Source organism: Micromys minutus (genome assembly GCF_963924665.1).
Source record: "Micromys minutus genome assembly, chromosome: X".
Lineage (NCBI taxonomy): Eukaryota > Metazoa > Chordata > Mammalia > Rodentia > Muridae > Micromys > Micromys minutus.
Window position 1 is genome coordinate 40,393,055 of NC_137970.1, and position 18,508 is coordinate 40,411,562.

General features: G+C 35.2%; 1 protein-coding gene across 3 annotated transcripts in view; it reads right to left on the reverse strand.

Annotated features, from left to right (window-relative positions):
- Positions 1-18,508, reverse strand: part of POLA1 (DNA polymerase alpha 1, catalytic subunit) — a gene marked incomplete at its 5' end in the record, with an annotated part of 297,636 nt that overhangs the window by 257,596 nt on the left and 21,532 nt on the right. For 2 of the 3 annotated variants that reach the window (XM_080911044.1, XM_080911045.1), the window contains 10 exons: positions 697-872; positions 1,948-2,064; positions 4,562-4,651; positions 5,987-6,048; positions 7,130-7,214; positions 11,302-11,456; positions 13,720-13,858; positions 14,697-14,767; positions 15,822-15,942; positions 17,010-17,122. In XM_080911044.1, the coding sequence (XP_080767170.1) occupies positions 697-872; positions 1,948-2,064; positions 4,562-4,651; positions 5,987-6,048; positions 7,130-7,214; positions 11,302-11,456; positions 13,720-13,858; positions 14,697-14,767; positions 15,822-15,942; positions 17,010-17,122 (1,129 nt within the window). The remainder of the gene's footprint in view (positions 1-696; positions 873-1,947; positions 2,065-4,561; positions 4,652-5,986; positions 6,049-7,129; positions 7,215-11,301; positions 11,457-13,719; positions 13,859-14,696; positions 14,768-15,821; positions 15,943-17,009; positions 17,123-18,508) is intronic. The other variant, XM_080911046.1, reaches the window with a different exon arrangement.

Here is an 18,508-nt window from a genome sequence, read left to right on the forward strand (position 1 = left end):
GTCCTGTTCCAGGGGATCCAACACCCTCAGACATACAAACATGCAGTCAAAACACCAATGTACATAAGTGAAAATTTTTAAAAAGTAGTCATATCTGGATATAGCGACGCACACCTTTAGTCAAACCACCTGAAAAGAAGCAGCAGGCAGATTGCAGAGACTTCAAGACCTACACAGAAAGTTTCGGAACAGCTAGAGTTACACAGTAAGACCATGTCTTCAAGGTTTTTTTAAAAAAAGCATGGACTTGGTGGTTCAGATCTTCAGATCTCAGGATTCAAGTTCAAGGCCAATCTGAATTAATTATAGAACAGGATCATGTCTCCAAAAGCCAAAAGAAGCACACGGTATGTCTAAATTACTTGCTTGGTTTTTTTATATTTCTAAAATGCCCACAGTGATTCTCAAATAAGAGTGAAGGATAAAAATCTAAATTCTTATTAATCTCCAAATTACAACTAGAAAACATAAAGAAGACAGGTAGAGGAAATAGAAGTCAACTAACTCAGAAATAAGCCAATTTAAAGTATAAAGATAATAGATATGGTGTACTTGGTATAAAGAGTTTAATTGTCTGCTCCATGGCACCAGTAACTGGCTGGCTAGTGTACCTCCAGCCTAAGGACAGTAGGGACAGTGGTAGCCTACTATTGCTCACTTCAAGAAAGAGGAATTCTGAAGAATCTACTATCATACCTATACATGTTTCGTATATTTTCTGTTGGAATTACAACTCTCTCAGTTTTCAAAATCTGCTGCACAAGTTCAGACAAATGGTAGCTTTTACAATGAATCAATTCTTTTGCTGAAATTTCCACATCACATATCATTCGGCCACAGGTAGCATTTCTTTCACCAAATCCACTCCGGCTCTATAAGGTAAGAATAAAAAATAAATCCTATGAAGGAACAAGTACTGAGAACAATGTGCTCTAGCCTATTTTAGAACTCCCTTAAAATTATAATACTGAAATTCTCCTTCTACTCATAAGCTAGGCGCTTCTGAACACCTACTATGTATCTGATACTGTTCTAGGCACTCTGTATATCACAGCGAATAAAACAAAGGTATTTCTTGGCACTACATGTGATGGCTTTCAAAGTCCTACAAAGAAAATTGTCAGTGAGCAGGAAATTAATATTTACCCTGTCTTTTCTGTAAACTATTACAGCATAACCAAATACTGGTGTTTAATGGAAGAAAGATAATTTTACAGACAATTATAACTAATAACTAATAAGCATGGATAGAACTAGAAAAGCATCTTATAACTTCTAATGAAGTGATTAAATGAGGCAAAACTAATAGATGAAACTATTATGTCAGTGATTTGTCTCTGCAGATGATTCTACCCCTTCTGTGGTGTTACTTTGGCACTGAACGTCTTTCTTGAAACCTGCATTTTATTTATAAAAGTCACTGGTACTTTTAAAAATCAGTATTTAAATCTAAGAATGAAATCTAGTAATGAAAGGTAGTCCATATCAGATGCATTCTTAGAGTAACAGACCTTGGGCAAGTTTAGTAGGTTCTAAAATCATTAATGATTTATTATTCAGGTTGAAAATTTAGTGGAAGAAAGCTAAGTATTTCTGTTAGAGCTATATCTCATAGCAACTTTTATTTGGGTTTTAGACACAGAGGGATTGTGTGACTTGATATCATTTAACTAGAAAGGAAAAGAACTGAGCTTTGAGCTCAGAACCCAAGGCCATGTTCCCCTCGTTCTCTATTCTCTCTCCCTCTTCATTCTCTCTTTGGTTGTTTTATGTTTGTTGTTTTATTGAGAGTTGTTTTGTTTGTCTATTTTTGAGAGCTTCCTGGTATTACATTTAATTTTCCTGTTTATAGAACATCATATATTAAGCAACAAATTCCTATTCAAAAAACAGTAGCTACCCCATATTTGTAAGCCAAATAAAGAAGTGAAAGTTTGCAATCATTACCCCAAGTTTTGGCATGTTGGATCTCCTCAGTCGACCTATCTTGGACCAATAAGGAACCTTGCACTCATTAATTCTTTGCAGTAGCACTTCCAGTTCAAAACCACAAACATTATGACCCTAGTCAGAAAAAGAGGCAGCTAATCACATAATGAGTACAAATTAGAGGATTTGTCTTCAAATACACAGAATTTCGTTGCCCTTTCTTTCTCTGGTCTCTAATTGAAGACATCAAGGAGTTTACCTCCGATTGGAGTCCTCTCTTCTTCAGGAATTTATTCATCAGCAGCATTCATTAATCATGACATTAACTAGGCTGCTAAGGAGATTGCAGAAATAAACTTTATTTTAGACTAATTGATGCAAGGCTTAGATGTTATCTTTTAATTTACTGCTTAAGCCTTACAATGTTGAGGGGAAATGCAAATTTTAATGTCGCATACCTTTTACATGATCAATAAAAGCATCCTTAAAAACAGAAAACATATGTTGTATAAGTTTACATAGGACGTCTGAGAAATCCTATTCTGTTTCTTTAAAAACTGAGCATGAACATTAGTGAGTTGGACCTTAAATCAATGTGCTATAAAATATAAACGCTAGTGAATGGTTTGATAAACTTAAAAGCAAGGAAACAAAACTATACAATAGAAAAAGTACTTAAAACAATCTCAATTTTCAGTTCTGATTTCTAATTAATATCCTTTAAATAATATTTTTCACATAGCTAGGTTTAATAAAAATCAAAGATGGTTTCAAATAATTCAGATCAATATGTGGATTAATTTTGATTAGGTATGTATACCACCATGTAGAGTTTTTTTTTTTTTTTTTTTTTTAAAAAAAAGGTCTTAGAAACAGATTTAAAAAAAAAAAAAAAGCCTTAGAATTTAAAAAAAAAAAAAAAGTCTTAATACCCAGGGAGAAATGAGGAAATAATGGTCTAGAGGAGCAGTTCTTCATGTCATGGTGGTACCCAACCATCCAATTATTCTCACTGCTACTTCAGAACTGTCATTTGCCTACTGTAATGAATCATAATGTAAAGATTTTTGGAGACAGAAGTTTACCAAAGGAGTTGTGACCCAGAGGTTGAAAACCACTGGTCTAAAGATTTAATTTTAAAATATGAAGAGCTGCAGAGACAGCAACATGGTAATATAGAGGTGATAACAAATATATATTATAAATGCACACAGTACCTGAATAATATAAATGCATATGGTACCAATGAACCTACATTTAAGAATGATCAAGATAACTAATTTAGGTTATAAAAAGCTTACCCACTTTATGAATGAATATTTATACATATACACATACATAAATATATCTATATATTTATAGCAGTTTATTAATAAAATACCAGAAGTGCATAAGGGAAACTTATTTCCCAATTATTATGATTGGAGTCTCACACAGATCCTATCTTATATCTGGGTTTGTCATGGACTTTTCTCTAATTCCCTAGGCTATGTATTGCAAGTTCTGTAACATCTACTTGGGATTCAAAACAACTACTTTGAAAGGGTGGATGTGAATAAGGGTCCACTGAATTTTCTTGGTACTTTAAAGACAAATCCTGAAATACCATAAGGGTATACAGACTTCAGCAACAATCCATACATAGGCTCTTAGGACATTAGCTAAACCACTACCAGATAAGGTATCCAATAGGATAACTGAGGCTGATGACACAGTTAACATTTCCTTCTTTCTTTGTTCTCTCCAATACTGATGACAGAACCTAGGACCTGGACTTTCCACATGGTAAGCAAGCACTCTACTATGGAACAATATCCCCAGTCCTCCATTTTTCTCAAATGTCTACTTATTTCTAACTTGACAGCACAAGACTTTGACGTAACCAAATTGCTAATATTGCATTTGAAATATAGGCACGGGTAGCCTAACTTCTGCTGAGAAAGCAAAAAGAATATAATTTGATTGATCTATTAACCCAGACAATAGAAAAGGAGGAATTCAGATCAAGGACCGACTAAACAAAGGGAGGTCAGAGGATACACAAAAATAAAATGCTCCTTTACTACAAGGAATAGGCACAAACCAACAGTAAATTACTAGCTTCACAGTCATGTAAGAATACAGCAAATTCTCAAGCGGAAAAAAAAAAAAAAACCTACCCATGAGCTCTCAAAGATTATAGAAATTCACTGAGCTATTAAAATTAAAATATTTATTTTGTATATGTAATTTGACCCAAATCAAGCAAACCAATTAGAATTCTGAAAATACTGGCAATTCATTTATTAATGTGAAAATACATATTCACTTATTAATGTGCCACAAGATACTAGCAATTTATAAACCTTCACTTACTAATGTGCTATTTTCTAAATGTAGGTAACTGAGTTATCCTGAGCTGACTACTAATTCAAGGGCTGCTTTTACACCAGGAAAAACTATCCTGCATAGGCTAAAATTTTCTTTCCTATCTAAAGAAATCTTACCAAGCCACAGGGTCATTTCATTCTGAAAACATTCATTGATACTCAAAAGTAAATAACCAATAAAAAGTAAATGATTAACAAAGTCACACCAACAAGAATAAAAAAATCAAACACTTCCCCCATGACATGATCAAACATATACTCACCACAAGAATATCAGGGTCAATTTTGTGAACTTTCGCAAGGAAAAATCCTAGCAAGGTTCGTTCTGTTGCAGCAACCTCAACCTTCATATTCTGTTAAGATTTTAAAAAAAAAATATGAGCATCAGTATTTCAAAATACCAGATGCCTTACCTTCTTGACCAACCAGGGTAAGATTTCTTAGAAATAAGTGTAATCATTCACTTCAAAACCAGACATATCGATAAAATTTCTGACTCTAGGTTTGGCATGATAATAACTATACAAAATCTGAAGACCTCATTCTAGTAAAAACATGTAAATCAAGCAAAAATATAAGTGCTAAGTAACATTTAGAGCAGAAATGTCCTTCCACAGAGACATGTTTGTACATTAGAGACATTTTAAACCATACAAATCAGAGAACCTTTCAAAAACATTAGATACTTTGCTATATAAAAAGACTTTGCTTTGCTGTTTATGTATTTACCAAAGAAATTACAAGGATTCTATAAACTAATCTCAAATAACAGTAAGAGAACCAATAAATAAAAAATTAAAATTAAACGGGTACTGAAGAATTGCAAATGTCTTAAATACAAATAAAGCCTAACCTCATACAGAAGACCTCTACTTGGATTAATGAATATCTATCAGGTACTCAAAACTGCTCATATTAAACCACTTTTAAAACAAAGGTTGACGGCATTCATGTTTCATAAAACAAGCTCAAGGTTTAAAAAATGTCAGTTTGGTTTTAAGGGAATCTTCCTAGGTCATTTTATTGAATAAGTATTTCAGGACAGGTCACATGTGACAGTAACACAATAGTACCCACTACCTATAAGAAGCCAATTGAAAGGCTGGAGATGGCTCAGTGGTTAAGAGCACTGACTCCTGTTCCAAAGGTCCTGAGTTCAATTCCCAGCAACCACATGGTGGCTCACAACCATCTGTAATGGGATGAGATTCCCCTCTTCTGGTGTGTCTGAAGACAACTACAGTGTACTCATATATAATAAATAAATCTTTAAAAAGGGGCAGGGGTGACCTTACTCAGCAGCAAGTCTCAGAGGCTGGAAACATTTGCAAAAAAAATAAAAAGAAGTCAACTGAAGTAATATTAAGTGAAACCTGACAAATCACATAATTTAATTTTGTCAAGTGAGTATATTAATGAAATAAACCTACAACTGTTTCAACATCATTTCAAAAAGTGAACAATATGGGCTATTCAAAAACAACATTCTTTAGAGAAAATACATTTAATTTTTAAGAATTATTACAGGCTTATTCTTATATTCTTAATGCATTTTATCAAGTTAATGTACCAAGAATATATTTTATCGAGTAAAATACAGACTAAATTGTTTCTATTAATCCATTCCATTCTCCTATTCTTGTTCCAAATAAACTGATATTCAACATTTAAAAGGAATGAGTATTTACCTTTTTCTTAATGACTTCTTTGAAAGCACATGGGAAAATACAGTCCTTTGGTTTAGACACAACTATAGAAAAAAAATGAGATTCTATCACTCATTCTTGTCCAATTTCAGATTCTACATGCTTCTAAATAAAAATTGCTTTAAATATAGATTTCTCATGAGCCCTAAAAAGTTAAGAAGGCCAAGATCTTTAGTCAGCCATGTTGCTGGACCTCAAAACAGAAGCCAAGCAGAGATCCTTATACCCTGTAACTGTACAAAAATGTTTTCATCAAACATCTGCTTTCCAAGTTTGAATGAAGGATTATAAGAATTTTTCCCAAAGGAAATCCAATTACCACCAAAGCTTCAACCAGAACACAAGAGAGGAAATTAGTTCAAACTTCTCAAAGCTGGGCAGTACAGTGGACTAAAGCTTCCCCTTACTACGCCAAAGGCTTATCCCATATATAGCAGGCATTCAGACAGTGAGATTTACGGAGAGGGTAAGTGAATGCTTGCTGAAATGACAAACTATTATCTTTCGTGTATTTTCCAGGCTGTTATCAGTACTTGGTTTCTCATTTAGGAGATAAATAAAACTTCACAATAATCATACTGCATGTTGTCTTCTCTGAATAATCCCTGATACCATTTTCCTAATACCCAGAAGGCCAGACACAAGAGCTGTTCAAAAGAATCTCTGGTTCTGGACTAGAAAAAAATTCCCAGGAAATATATAACATCAAATATTACTTCCCACTGTCTTTTTAAACAACATACTTATTTAATCAACCAAGCTCTCAACATGGAATGTCAGACTCTTTCTTGAAGAACAACTCACAAAACATACATACCAAGTTCTATGGAACTGTTGCACCCACTGAATTTTATGGATAACACAACTCAATCCAAGTTTAATACGACTAGGATGTCTCACAAATAGGTAAAGATTCATTTATTCCTTGGCATTTTGCCTCATCACAGAGATGATTTTGCTCAATAAAACTCAAGTTTCCACAACTGAAAGTAAGCATCTTTACTAAAATGCCCTACTCTCAAAAACAAGTTTCAAAAAACAAGTTACTGATCCAACCTGCAGAGAAAGTCAAACCAAAAAAGAATAAACTAAATTCTTAGCAAATCATCTTTTAAAAATACATACCACAGAAATGCGTCTGAAAGGGAGGTTTTGGAGGTGCTTTATCTAATGCAAAACTGTGATGGACCAAAGCTGCCATAGCAATAATCTGCAAAGAAAGGAGTGGGGAAATCAGATACCTACTATATGTTCTGCATTACCAAAAGAACTAGGATATTATATTTTAATACACATAAATTCTTTTAACTTTTTAAGAACATATTTAAAGCTCTGACAAAGGGTTAGTATCTACAATATAGAAAGATCTAAATGCCAAGAAAAAAATAACCTAACTAAAACTTGGGGCATGAAATTAAATAAAACTCTCAGAAGAAGAAATACAGATAGCTGAGAAGGATGTTTTCAAATGTTTAACATTAACTATATGGAAAATGCAAATTAAAACTATCATGTCCATCAACTGCTGAATGAATAATGAAAACGTGGTACATATTCACAATGAAATATTATAAAATTCTCAGGACAGAGCTGGAAATAACAAATGAAGTAACACTAACCTAGAAAAACATACCACAGTTCTTTCTCATATGCGGATGCTAGCTTTGACTCTTTAGAATGTGTGTTTAAGGTAGAATTTCCAAGGAAGGCAGGAAAGTAGTTAGCAGCCATGGGTAGGGGGATTTCAAGGAAAGCGGAATAGCTGAACAAGAAGGATCAAATGTGGGGGGTAATGGGAGGCCAGGTAGAGGAAGCTAACTAACTCTAAAGACATTTGAAAAACCAATACTGTAGAGGCTTCCTTTAATATACATATACACATACACAAAAAGACTTCAAATGAAGTTACTCTAAATCAGGTAACAATGCCTCTCCTAAATACCACAGGCTATCAAATATAAGTTGACAATATAAGCCCAGTGCCAAATATAAGTTGACTCTTTTCAAGGTCAGTGGGATCCCATACCTCACCCCAAACATTACCAGTGAGTGATCTTGGATGTACTCCAGAACTTGACGGTGAGACCCTATTATTAAAGAGCTGAGTCTGAACATAAAGAATGCAAACTAGCACAAAATTTTCATCCACACAGGCTAGCTTTAATAATGCCAGAAGTTCTACTTATGCTACCAGAAAAAAAAAGTATTAAACGCTCTTTCCCAACTGTGAACCCAGAAGCTAATAGCATAGAGGCCAGAAGAGAGTGTCCAATTCCAAGACTGGAGTTAAAGACAATTGTGAGCTGCCATCTGGATACTGGACATTGAACCTAGGACCTCTGGAAGGGCACCCAGTACTCTTAACCACTGACCATCTCTCCAGAGTACTCCCTCACCCCAGTTTGTATTTCAACAGGGTTATTGAACACCTTCTCCTCCCTCTATAATGTCTACAAATTCAGTTAGATCAAAAAACTTAACCTAACAAGGTTCAAATTCCTGAGACTATTTTAGATGCGCTACTAATTATTTCTATTAAAAGTTATACAAGCATGTACTGTCTGCTTCTTTCTTTTTCAGTTATATTAGTGGCTACTAGTGATTATTACTATTACTTAGACCAGTAGTTTTCAACCTTCCTAATGTTGCGACCCTTTAACACATTACTTATGTTGTGGTGACTCTCAAATATAAAATTATTTTGTGGCTACTTTATAACTGCAATTCTGCTACTGTTAGAATCAATGTAAATATCTGATGTGCAGGATATCTGATACGGAAGCCCCAAGGGGGTTGTGACCCACAAGTTGAAAATCACTTAAACCCATTTCACTAGGAATTTCAAATTGGTAAATTTTGTTCATCATGTACTGGAAACTTCTAAAAAGAGCAATTTCACATTTCAATTAAGTGGCTTCCAGAACTACTTATCCCAGAAAAGTCAACATAAATACTGATTCATTTATTTTTATGTTTTCAAATGAGTTTGTTCCCTAGCTTCCCTCATAAAGTGACATGGTATTATTTGACACCACCAATAGGAATTTATGTATCTGATCCTTTCAGGAATTATTCTTCTGATACTCATAATGTCCCATACCTTGCCAGAGGAAGACTTTTCATTTTATTTCCTGAGTCAGATGTATCTTCAGTTAAAAGAATATTGCCCTTGGTTCCTGATATAACATGTCCCAGACTTATCTTACATATTCCCTGCTCTGGATAAGCCTTTTACCCACAAAGCCCTATTTCCTTTGTGAAGAAATGGTATGTGGAAGCATCACTCTGGGAATGAATTTTTCTCTTAATATTAACCAAGTACTAATTAAACCTTCCCTCAATACAGTTATTAACTCTGGCCATCTACTATGCTAATTGTGATTTGAAAGGTCAAAGGTAGAGGACAGAATCCAGTGGTAACTCAGCTTATCATGTGTAGTCTTGAGTCAATTCTCAACACTATAATAAGTAATACATAAATGCATACATAAATAAATGATCAGATTATATCCTAAAAGAAAACAATACCTAAATAAGTATCCAAAAAAAAAAAAAAAAAAAAAAAAAAAAAAAAAAAAAAAAAAAAAAAACCTTAGGGGCTGGAGAGATGGCTCAGTGGTTAAGAGCATTAACTGCTCTTCGAGAGGTCCTAAGTTCAATTCCCAGCAACCACATGATGACTTACAACCATATGTAATGGAATCTGATGCCCTCTTCTGGTGTTTCCGAAAACAGCTACAGTGTACTAATATACAATCGATCGATCAATAAATAAATAAATAAATAAATAAATAAGTTAAAGTTGAATGTATTTGACCCTTTAGTTAATGTGACTGACACACTGCAGCACAAAGGGCAGAACTAAGTTTGGCAAGAAAGTAAGTATTTTAGGCCCTTTCAGACCACATGACCTGTCATTACTACCTAAATGTTATTGTACTGAAAACCTGAAAATATTCTGTTTCAATAAAATTCTATTTGCAAAACAGGTAGTAGGCTGAATTTAGCTCACTTTCTGTCAGCATCAGGTATAGGAGAAGATTCCTAAAGATTCCTAGTGATAGCAAAACAAACAAAGATAAAATGGGACTTCATATGGGATCACTGTCAGTGGTTGTTTAATTATTCCTTAGCATTGGAAAAAACTCAAGGGGGATAGGTGGAAGCAACTGTCATTTAAAAAGAGAATCAAGTGGTATAAGAATTAAAGACTCATCTATTAATCTATTGTGTAAATCTAAATTCAAGCAAATCATCTTTTAAAAGCATCATGAAACAGACTCTTCCAAGTATGTGCTAGAAACTGTAGTCTGTATGAAGAAATCCTAAGTTAATATTATTAACTGTGCTAATGGTATGTAAAAAATGTGCACTAAGTAAGGGCTAGGGAGATGTCAGTCAATTAAGTTCCTGGCAGACAAGCATGAGGACTTGAGTTTGATCCCAAACACCCATATAAAAAGCCAGGTATGGGTCATGTATCAGAACCTCAGTGCTAGGAGATAGGTAGAAGATATCTCTGAAGCTCCCTGCCCAGCCAGAGTTAACGGGGTTGATGAGCTTCAGGTTCAGTGAGACTTTTTCTCAACAAATAAAGTACAGAGGGGAATCACCCTCTGGCCTTCACAAGCACAAACATACATGCATACTTGTACACACCCTTACTAACAAATACATACACTACAAACAGAAAGAAAATGTGAATATTTTGAGAGAAGTATACCAAAGTATGCTGGGAGGAAATGACACTTTTTAAATACTTAAGTAGGGAAAGAAGGACACAAACATGTGTCACAAAAACATTGCTAACTGCTAACATGTAACTGGTATAAGGAGCTCATTATATTCTCTATCTCTACTCTAAAAACAAATATATCCAGTAATTTAAATCCTTTTAAAAATGTGTAATACCAGGCAAATTCAAGTCATTCTCTAAATCATAGCTTAATGCCAAGTTAGTATCCTTTTCCCTCCAAAAAGAACTCCCTTTGATAGGAAAGCTGTACAAATTCAGGCAAGTATTGAATCTAAGATATAAGTACAAAATGTCGTTTTTTTGCTCTCTTGTTCTCTCTTGCACTCTTGCAGCCTTGCTCCCCCACCGTACCCCTCCTCTCCCCCTTCCCTTCCCCCCCTCTCTCTCCACATGCCCATGGCTGGCCTCTATTCCTCTACTTCTCTACTCCTCTCTTCTCTCTCTCTCTCTCTCTCTCTCTCTGCCTCTACTACCCTCTTAACTCTCCCATGACTTGAATAAACTCTATTTCGTACTATTAAAAAATGTCGTTTTTCTTTACCTCATGTTGATGGTTCTTTACATTTTGCATTGTCTTCATGCTGAAAGACATCACCACAAGTGGAGGAGGACTGACATCCTTAATTACATTCACCAGGTCTGGTTTCAAAGCCATTGCCTCAAATTTACACCAACTGATTGGCTGATTCAAGAGTTCTAAGAAAGAATAGATACTGACTGAAAAAGAAACTATGACATTTTTGATTAACAAAGATATTCTTCAAAGCTATCCTCTAAAAAGAATGAGATACTGTGAATTCTAACTAAATATAAGTCACATTAATAGGCAGGATGCTATTTGTGTTTGTGAATACACTTGTTCATTTGGGGGGAGTCAGTGAGGTTAATAATTTTTTTAAAGAATTCAAGATCAGCTTTAAAAATAACAGCTACTTTAGAGGAACTAAAAGCATTTTTAAGAGATGAAGACAACACAGTATCCTAAATACAAATGCTAAAAAAGATCAAGTGACAGCCAGAGTTCTATCTACATTAGGCTGTCATTTCTCCCCTCCAAAGGTCAGCAGTTCACTCTGGAGAACAAATGAACCATTGTCAGCCAGGCTAAAACATACAAACCACATGAGGGACCCACTCACGTGCAACTGCTTGCACTAAGGCCTTCCTTGGACTAAATTGGCAGGTATAAGAGAGAAAGAGATCCAAGTGTATTACCTATAATCACGAAAGGAAAAGCTTCAAGAAACAAACATAAAAAGAAGAAACATCAAGATAGACCAATTCTTTAACTTCCCTTTTAAAAAAAATCTAAGGGAGGTCTTGTTTTAGTAGCCAATTAATCTCTACTCTACCTAGTGTAGGCAGGCAGCACATTCCTCACTACCCACCCCAATGTTCTGGGTTCCTGAATGAAAGACACAGATACACAAACACACAGACACACACACACACACACACACACACACACATGCGCGCACGCACGCGAGCGCGCAGCCTTATATTTTAATATTCTTTAAACAGCTCAATGGCTGGACCATTTCTTAACCTCTAAATGGCTAACACACTCTCCCTCCAATATTCCTGAGTTATTAGTTACTAAAACCTATATTTCATCTCAGCTGCCCTGGACCCAGGTCTTCAGCCCTCTCGGGTTGAGTTCCCTAGCATGTACATCATGGCTACATTCTGTCCGGCATCCCTTAGGCCTGGAATCTTCTCCTTTCCTGAGGTGGGAAACCACATGGAGGTTAAGAAGTGGTCCCACCATTGAGTTGTTTAAGGCATATTAAAATAAAGGCTACTTGTGTGTGTCTTTCATTTGGCAACCCAGAACGGGTAGCAAGGAAGCACTCACCAGCACTGGGTGAATTTGAGTAAAGTTAACTGGCTACTGTAACAGGATCTCATGGAAATCCCCAAACAACCCAGGCTGTTACTAAGACAAAGGGTTGTTTTCTGCAAATTGATTGGGGGGGAGCTCTGGCAAGAACAACACTCACCCTACTCGTTGTAGTCACTTTGATGCAGGAAGGTACTCTGCAGACTACCAAAAAAAAAAAACCATGGAAACCAACCCAACCATAAAACCTTTGATTTAAAATCTGTCCTGCCTGCAAAATATGTTAGTGCAATGGTGGCACAGAACTTGTAGAAGTAGCCAACCAACATCTCATTTGCCTTAAAGCCAGCTCCTCACCAACATTGCTTCAGTAGCCAAGAGCCAGAGACTAGATACCCTAGAGACCTAGGATAAAACCAAACACCACCAGTATATATTTTAAAAGGTATTACTAAAATGACTCCTAATCTGGCCATCATCACATGCTTCCTTCAGCAGCAGATGGGAACAAGTGCAGAGACCCACAGCCAGACATTATGGGGAGAGCCTAAATGATTAGTCTTCATCAAATCCCTCCTCTCAAAGTTCAGGAAATTCTGTGAAGATTGTAATATCCAGAGGGGATAAAAGACATCAGTAGAACAAGGCTTTCTGAATCAATTACAAGGCACATGAGCTCAGAGAGACTGAAGCAACAAGCACAGGGCCTACATAGGCCTGCACTGGGTTCTGGGTACATATTACTGTGTTTAGCTTAGTATTTTTTATGGGACTCTTGACCGTAGAAAAATGAGTGGGTATCTGATTCTTGTGCCTGCTCTTAGGACACTTCCTCTCATGTTGGGTTGCTGTGTCCCACTTCAATATGATAGTTTCACCTTCATCTTCTTTTCATTTTATTTTATTTTGTCATGCTTCATTGTTATGTCTTAGAAGCCTATTCTTTTCTAATGAGAAAGAAAGGGAATGGATCTGGAGAGAAGATGAGGAGAAACTGGGGAGAAGTAAAATGAGGGGAAACTATAATCAGGATATATTATATGAGAAAAGAGTCTATTTTCAATAAAAGGGGGGAAAGTGAAAAGAAATGTCAGGAATCTACTTAGCATTTTTCCTTACGTGGATTTTTAACTTCAAGCCAACAAGGTCCTTTGATCTTTCTATTCATCAAGAACAGTTCCAAGCTAGACGTGTTAGTTCCAAATACATGAGAAAATGTTTCTCCTTTTAAATTCTGTGGAAGCTGTGGCACTTCTGCCTAAGAAGAAAAAAAAAAACTTTTTTTTTTTTTTTTTGCTGTTTAAAACTATTACTTCACATTTTCCAGTCTACGTGTGAAAATAAACAAAGCCTCTATGGAGCAACAGAAGAACCTCGCTGATATATATGAAATGTATTTTGCTACAAATGAAATCTGAAACAATTCACAGTGGGAAAGAAAAACAATTCATGACAAAATAATGCATCTTGATGACACTCACTAGAAGAAAAATAGGACAAGAAGCTCCCCCTAAAGAGAATTTCTGTCCAGAGGTGTTCTTCTGCCTCACTGATAAAGAATAACCAGCAAGTACCACACCATTAGAAGAATGAAAGCAATAGAGTGAGACTCACTGAAAATGCTTCTATATTATTTTTTATCACCACTGTCAAAAAATTTGGAAAAAGTTTCCCTTTTCCAACATTAGGCTCAAAACCCCAGAATAGAGGTAAAGGGGTTATGGTCCAGTTAATACCGACAGCAATGACTTCACCTCTTAACAAGAACAGCACTGGAGCAGTGTTAATACTCAACACCCACATTTTCCTCTGCTCACAAGACATTGCAGAAAACTAATGATGTTCGTTTGTCTCCATCATGCACTATTTATCTAACACACTTGACAAACAGTTGTGCCATTTCAACTTACTTATTTAAAGATGTATACTTGAAAGGCAGCATCACCTATGCTCTATTTCTTAATTTTATCCATTTCAATTATTCATGAACTGTGGGATTCAGGAGCCCTACCAATATTCCTTACTGAAAGTCAGCTGAAGGCTCAAAGATTGAAAATGTCATTCTAAACAAAACCCCAAAGTTTTCTTTGACTTACCGAATATCTAACTTCCAAGTACTCCGATTTTTCTGGAACATCAGGTATCTCAAAAGCATAGTTCTTTTCTACTATCTGGATAGGTAAATATTTAAAAAATAATAAGAAAAACTTTGCAAAAATTAAATCAGCCAGCATGACATACATGTAACACACATTCCCATATTTAATAATCAGAAATCTAGCATCCTAACAGAATATAAGCAAAACAAAAGGGTATCTTTTCTCCTTGCAATTAATACTAAAACACCTAGTAATAAAAAATATTAAGAACACCTCTTGAACACTAAGAGAACATAAATAGTTGCATACAAGGGGAAATCAAAAAAAACTTAATTTCTTACATTGCTAATATTTGAAATTAACCAACTGCATTTTACTGAAAAAAATGAAATTGAAATTATAAATTCAGCTCATATTCAATGAGTATCGGCTATCTGTCCAAACTACTCCAGGATGAATTAAGTGTTTTAACTCTTTCTGCAACTTTTATAATACGGCCTGTTTCTCAGCACAGAAAAGTAACCATACTTCCCCAAGTTACACACCAGTACATAACAGTGCAAAACCTGCAAGTACAAGTAACCCAGCTCCAGCACCTATATTCTTTACAATCACAATGCACTGCTTCTCAAGTTTTGTTTTGGTTTGGTTTTTTTTTTTTTGTTTTTTGTTTTTTTTTTTTTTTTTTTTTGGAGTTTCTGTCTGTCTTTCTGCAGTGACGGTGACCAAACCTGGGGCTTTGTATACTATTTCTGGAATCTTAAAGATATTACTCTCAATTTCAAACTCAAATAATTGAGAGTGATAGCCTCTTTAGCAACTCAATCTTCCCTTTACTACAATTGTTTATAGCCAGTGTTTTTCGATGGACTACAGTTACCATATTCTTGGGGACAACTAACTTGCTACAAATCATCTTTCTATTCAAATTCATGACCATTATTTCATAAGTGATTTTTTAAAGTATTTTTATAAATCTAACTTGCTGCTTTTTCATTAATACCTATAAAATTTCTATTTAGTGAGTTATAACTATAAAGAAGACATTCTGTATGAATGTGCAGTAACTATTTGCCAAATTAGGAATAAAAGAGAACCAGAAAACAATACAGTATTGAATACAAACCTTGGACTTGAACTTCATTATTTTATATTTTACTGCAATTTTTGAATCAAATTCTTCATAAACATCCTTTATTGTAACTGGAGTTGCTGTTTCCTCCCCTGTGTTTAGGTCAATTTTCTGTTCTCCCATGCAGAGAATGAAGGAAAAAAAGTATAAGTCTTCTCAACTTTTCACAAAAACACAGAAGCCGAAATCAACTTGCACTTCCACTCATTTAAACATTAACTGGCATAATATTACAAAAGAATGTGAGGATACAAAGCTAAGAAGTATACTAAACCAACGCCAAGTCCCCCCAGTCCATTAGAAAAGCTAAATCAGAATAAAGATGACCAATCCTCCAAGATGGAAAAAAAACAAATGTTTTAATTTTGGCCCAGAAACTTCACAGCTCAATTGGGATGGAGAGTGGCAAACGGCTTGTGCTTAGAAGGGTTAGAGATGTTAAAAGCTCAGACGGAGAGAGGAAATGGAAACTATTCTGTTATCTAGCCATGGAGATGAAGTTACTGTTGCCTATGGTGCAAAAGCATGAAAACTGAGTCAAATGCCATGTCTCATTTCTGAGTAAGAAAAACAGAAGCATCACATATATTTTAAACATGTATTATTTTTAAAACTATGTCTATGAAGCAAGGTTAATAGCACACATCTTTAATCCTGGCACTCTGGATGCAGGGGCAGGTGGATCTCTAGTCTGAGGTCAGCTTGGTCTACAGAGTGAGTTTCAGGACAACTGGAGCTATACACAGTAAGACCCCCATCTTGAAAACAACAAAAAAATTATGTTTATGTATGTATCTATGTATATGAAGATGCCAGTGGAGTCTAGAAAGGGTGTCAGATCTCCAGGAGATGTAGGCTACCTGATGTGGGTTCCAGGAACTCAACTTGAGTTCTCTAGAACAGTAATAGCACTTCGCCTCTAAAACCACCTACCTTTCCAGCCCCCAGCATTATACATATTTAAATTTTATTCAGACAAATTGAAAAGCTCAGTTAGACTTCATTTCTTCATTTTCTCCATTCCTAAAGGAGTTACTGAAGAGTGAATAGTCAGTAGGTAGAACTAAAAAGATTAGGGGATGTAGAAAATTCCTACCCTGAAGAAAGATAGGACACTAGAGCACAGAATGTGAGTCATACACAACTGCTGAGATTAAAAGGTAATCACTGACGTTTACCATTTCACGGGGCAGAAAGTAGAGTGTCCTCTCAATATTTTTTACCATAACACAACAGCTCACATGGGTTTTGGCTGATTCAATCCATACTTTGCCAAACAGAAAAACCACACCTGAAGAAAAAAAAAAAAAAACAAAGGAAATCAAGAAATAAAAAGCTTTCAAGTCCATCAAGATAAAGGGGCCATTACAAAGGCCAAGTGAATGTGTTCACATATTTTCACCTTTGTGTAACTAATTTCCACCCAAAAGATACACCTGCTTCCCACTCCCAAAGACTAGTTCATTGTTCTATACTTATGGCATATACATCAACATTATAGTAGAAGCTGTGGCTACAGGAGAAAGTAGAAAAATGATTCTCTAACTTAGTATGGGTGCTTCCACTAGAGCCACAACTGCCCAAATTAAAAGAAACAAAGTATTTTCCCAATAAATCTACTTAAAACCTCTAATGAGAATGTATAAGCCCAGAAATAGTATTCTAAATTGCTTAACACATAAATTTACTGCTGAAAAACTATTATTTGTATATAAGAACAGGTATATTAGTATTTTTCTATATATAAAATTATATTTGGGGAAAGTAGTTTATATTTCCTACCTTTTATTCTAGATAACATTAAAGTCTCAGGATTCAGTTTTCCTATAATCTAGTTTATGCTTATCTACCTCATAAGCTACTAAAACAAAATCTAGCTACTTCATATTTGTGTTCCTTTCTATTCACCAGGTAATCTAGATCACCAAGTAATGAATACTATAGTAGTAAAACATGCCTTTGCAGACATCAAATCACTGTTCATAAAAACTGGCCATCATGGAAGAACTCCAAAGACTTAATAGTCACCTCAAGAGATGGTCAACTTTGCAAAAATCCCAGGCCCCATGAGTTGAGTAATCAACACAACTACTCACATTCTGAAACGTGCAAAAGTGTTACTTTATTTGTTCACAAGGCCAATTACCCTAGTTTCACAAGACAGTTCACAGCTCATCAGTATTTTCTTTTGTCACTTATCCTGGCAGAAATAAATAAGACCGTCTTAAGGATTTTCATTTCTGCAGATGATTAAAATTCTTACAAGAGTTGTGTGATTTTCAACAAGGAGGTGGGAGTGGGGAGCATAAGTGGGGAATATAAAGAGAGGTAAAAGGGGTGCTGAGGATGATTTAAAGAAAAAAATTCATAGTAGCACAGAAAATTAGAAGTCATCTTCACAACAGTTAAAGATGAAAAAAACAAAATCCCATGCAAAGAAAAATAAAGACCCTAATATTGGATTCAAAGATTCAAATAGCTCATTTTACAGTCAAACTAATATCACACTTCATGTAACACATTTGACACTGTTTATGCCTCATTTGCCACGAAAAGATCATGGTAAACAAAAATTACATTTCCCCAAAGTTACTAGCAGAAACCAGGTGCAGTCAGGATTATTCAACCTTGAAAAAGTCATAATGAAGACAGGATATGTTCCGATATGCAAAGAGTA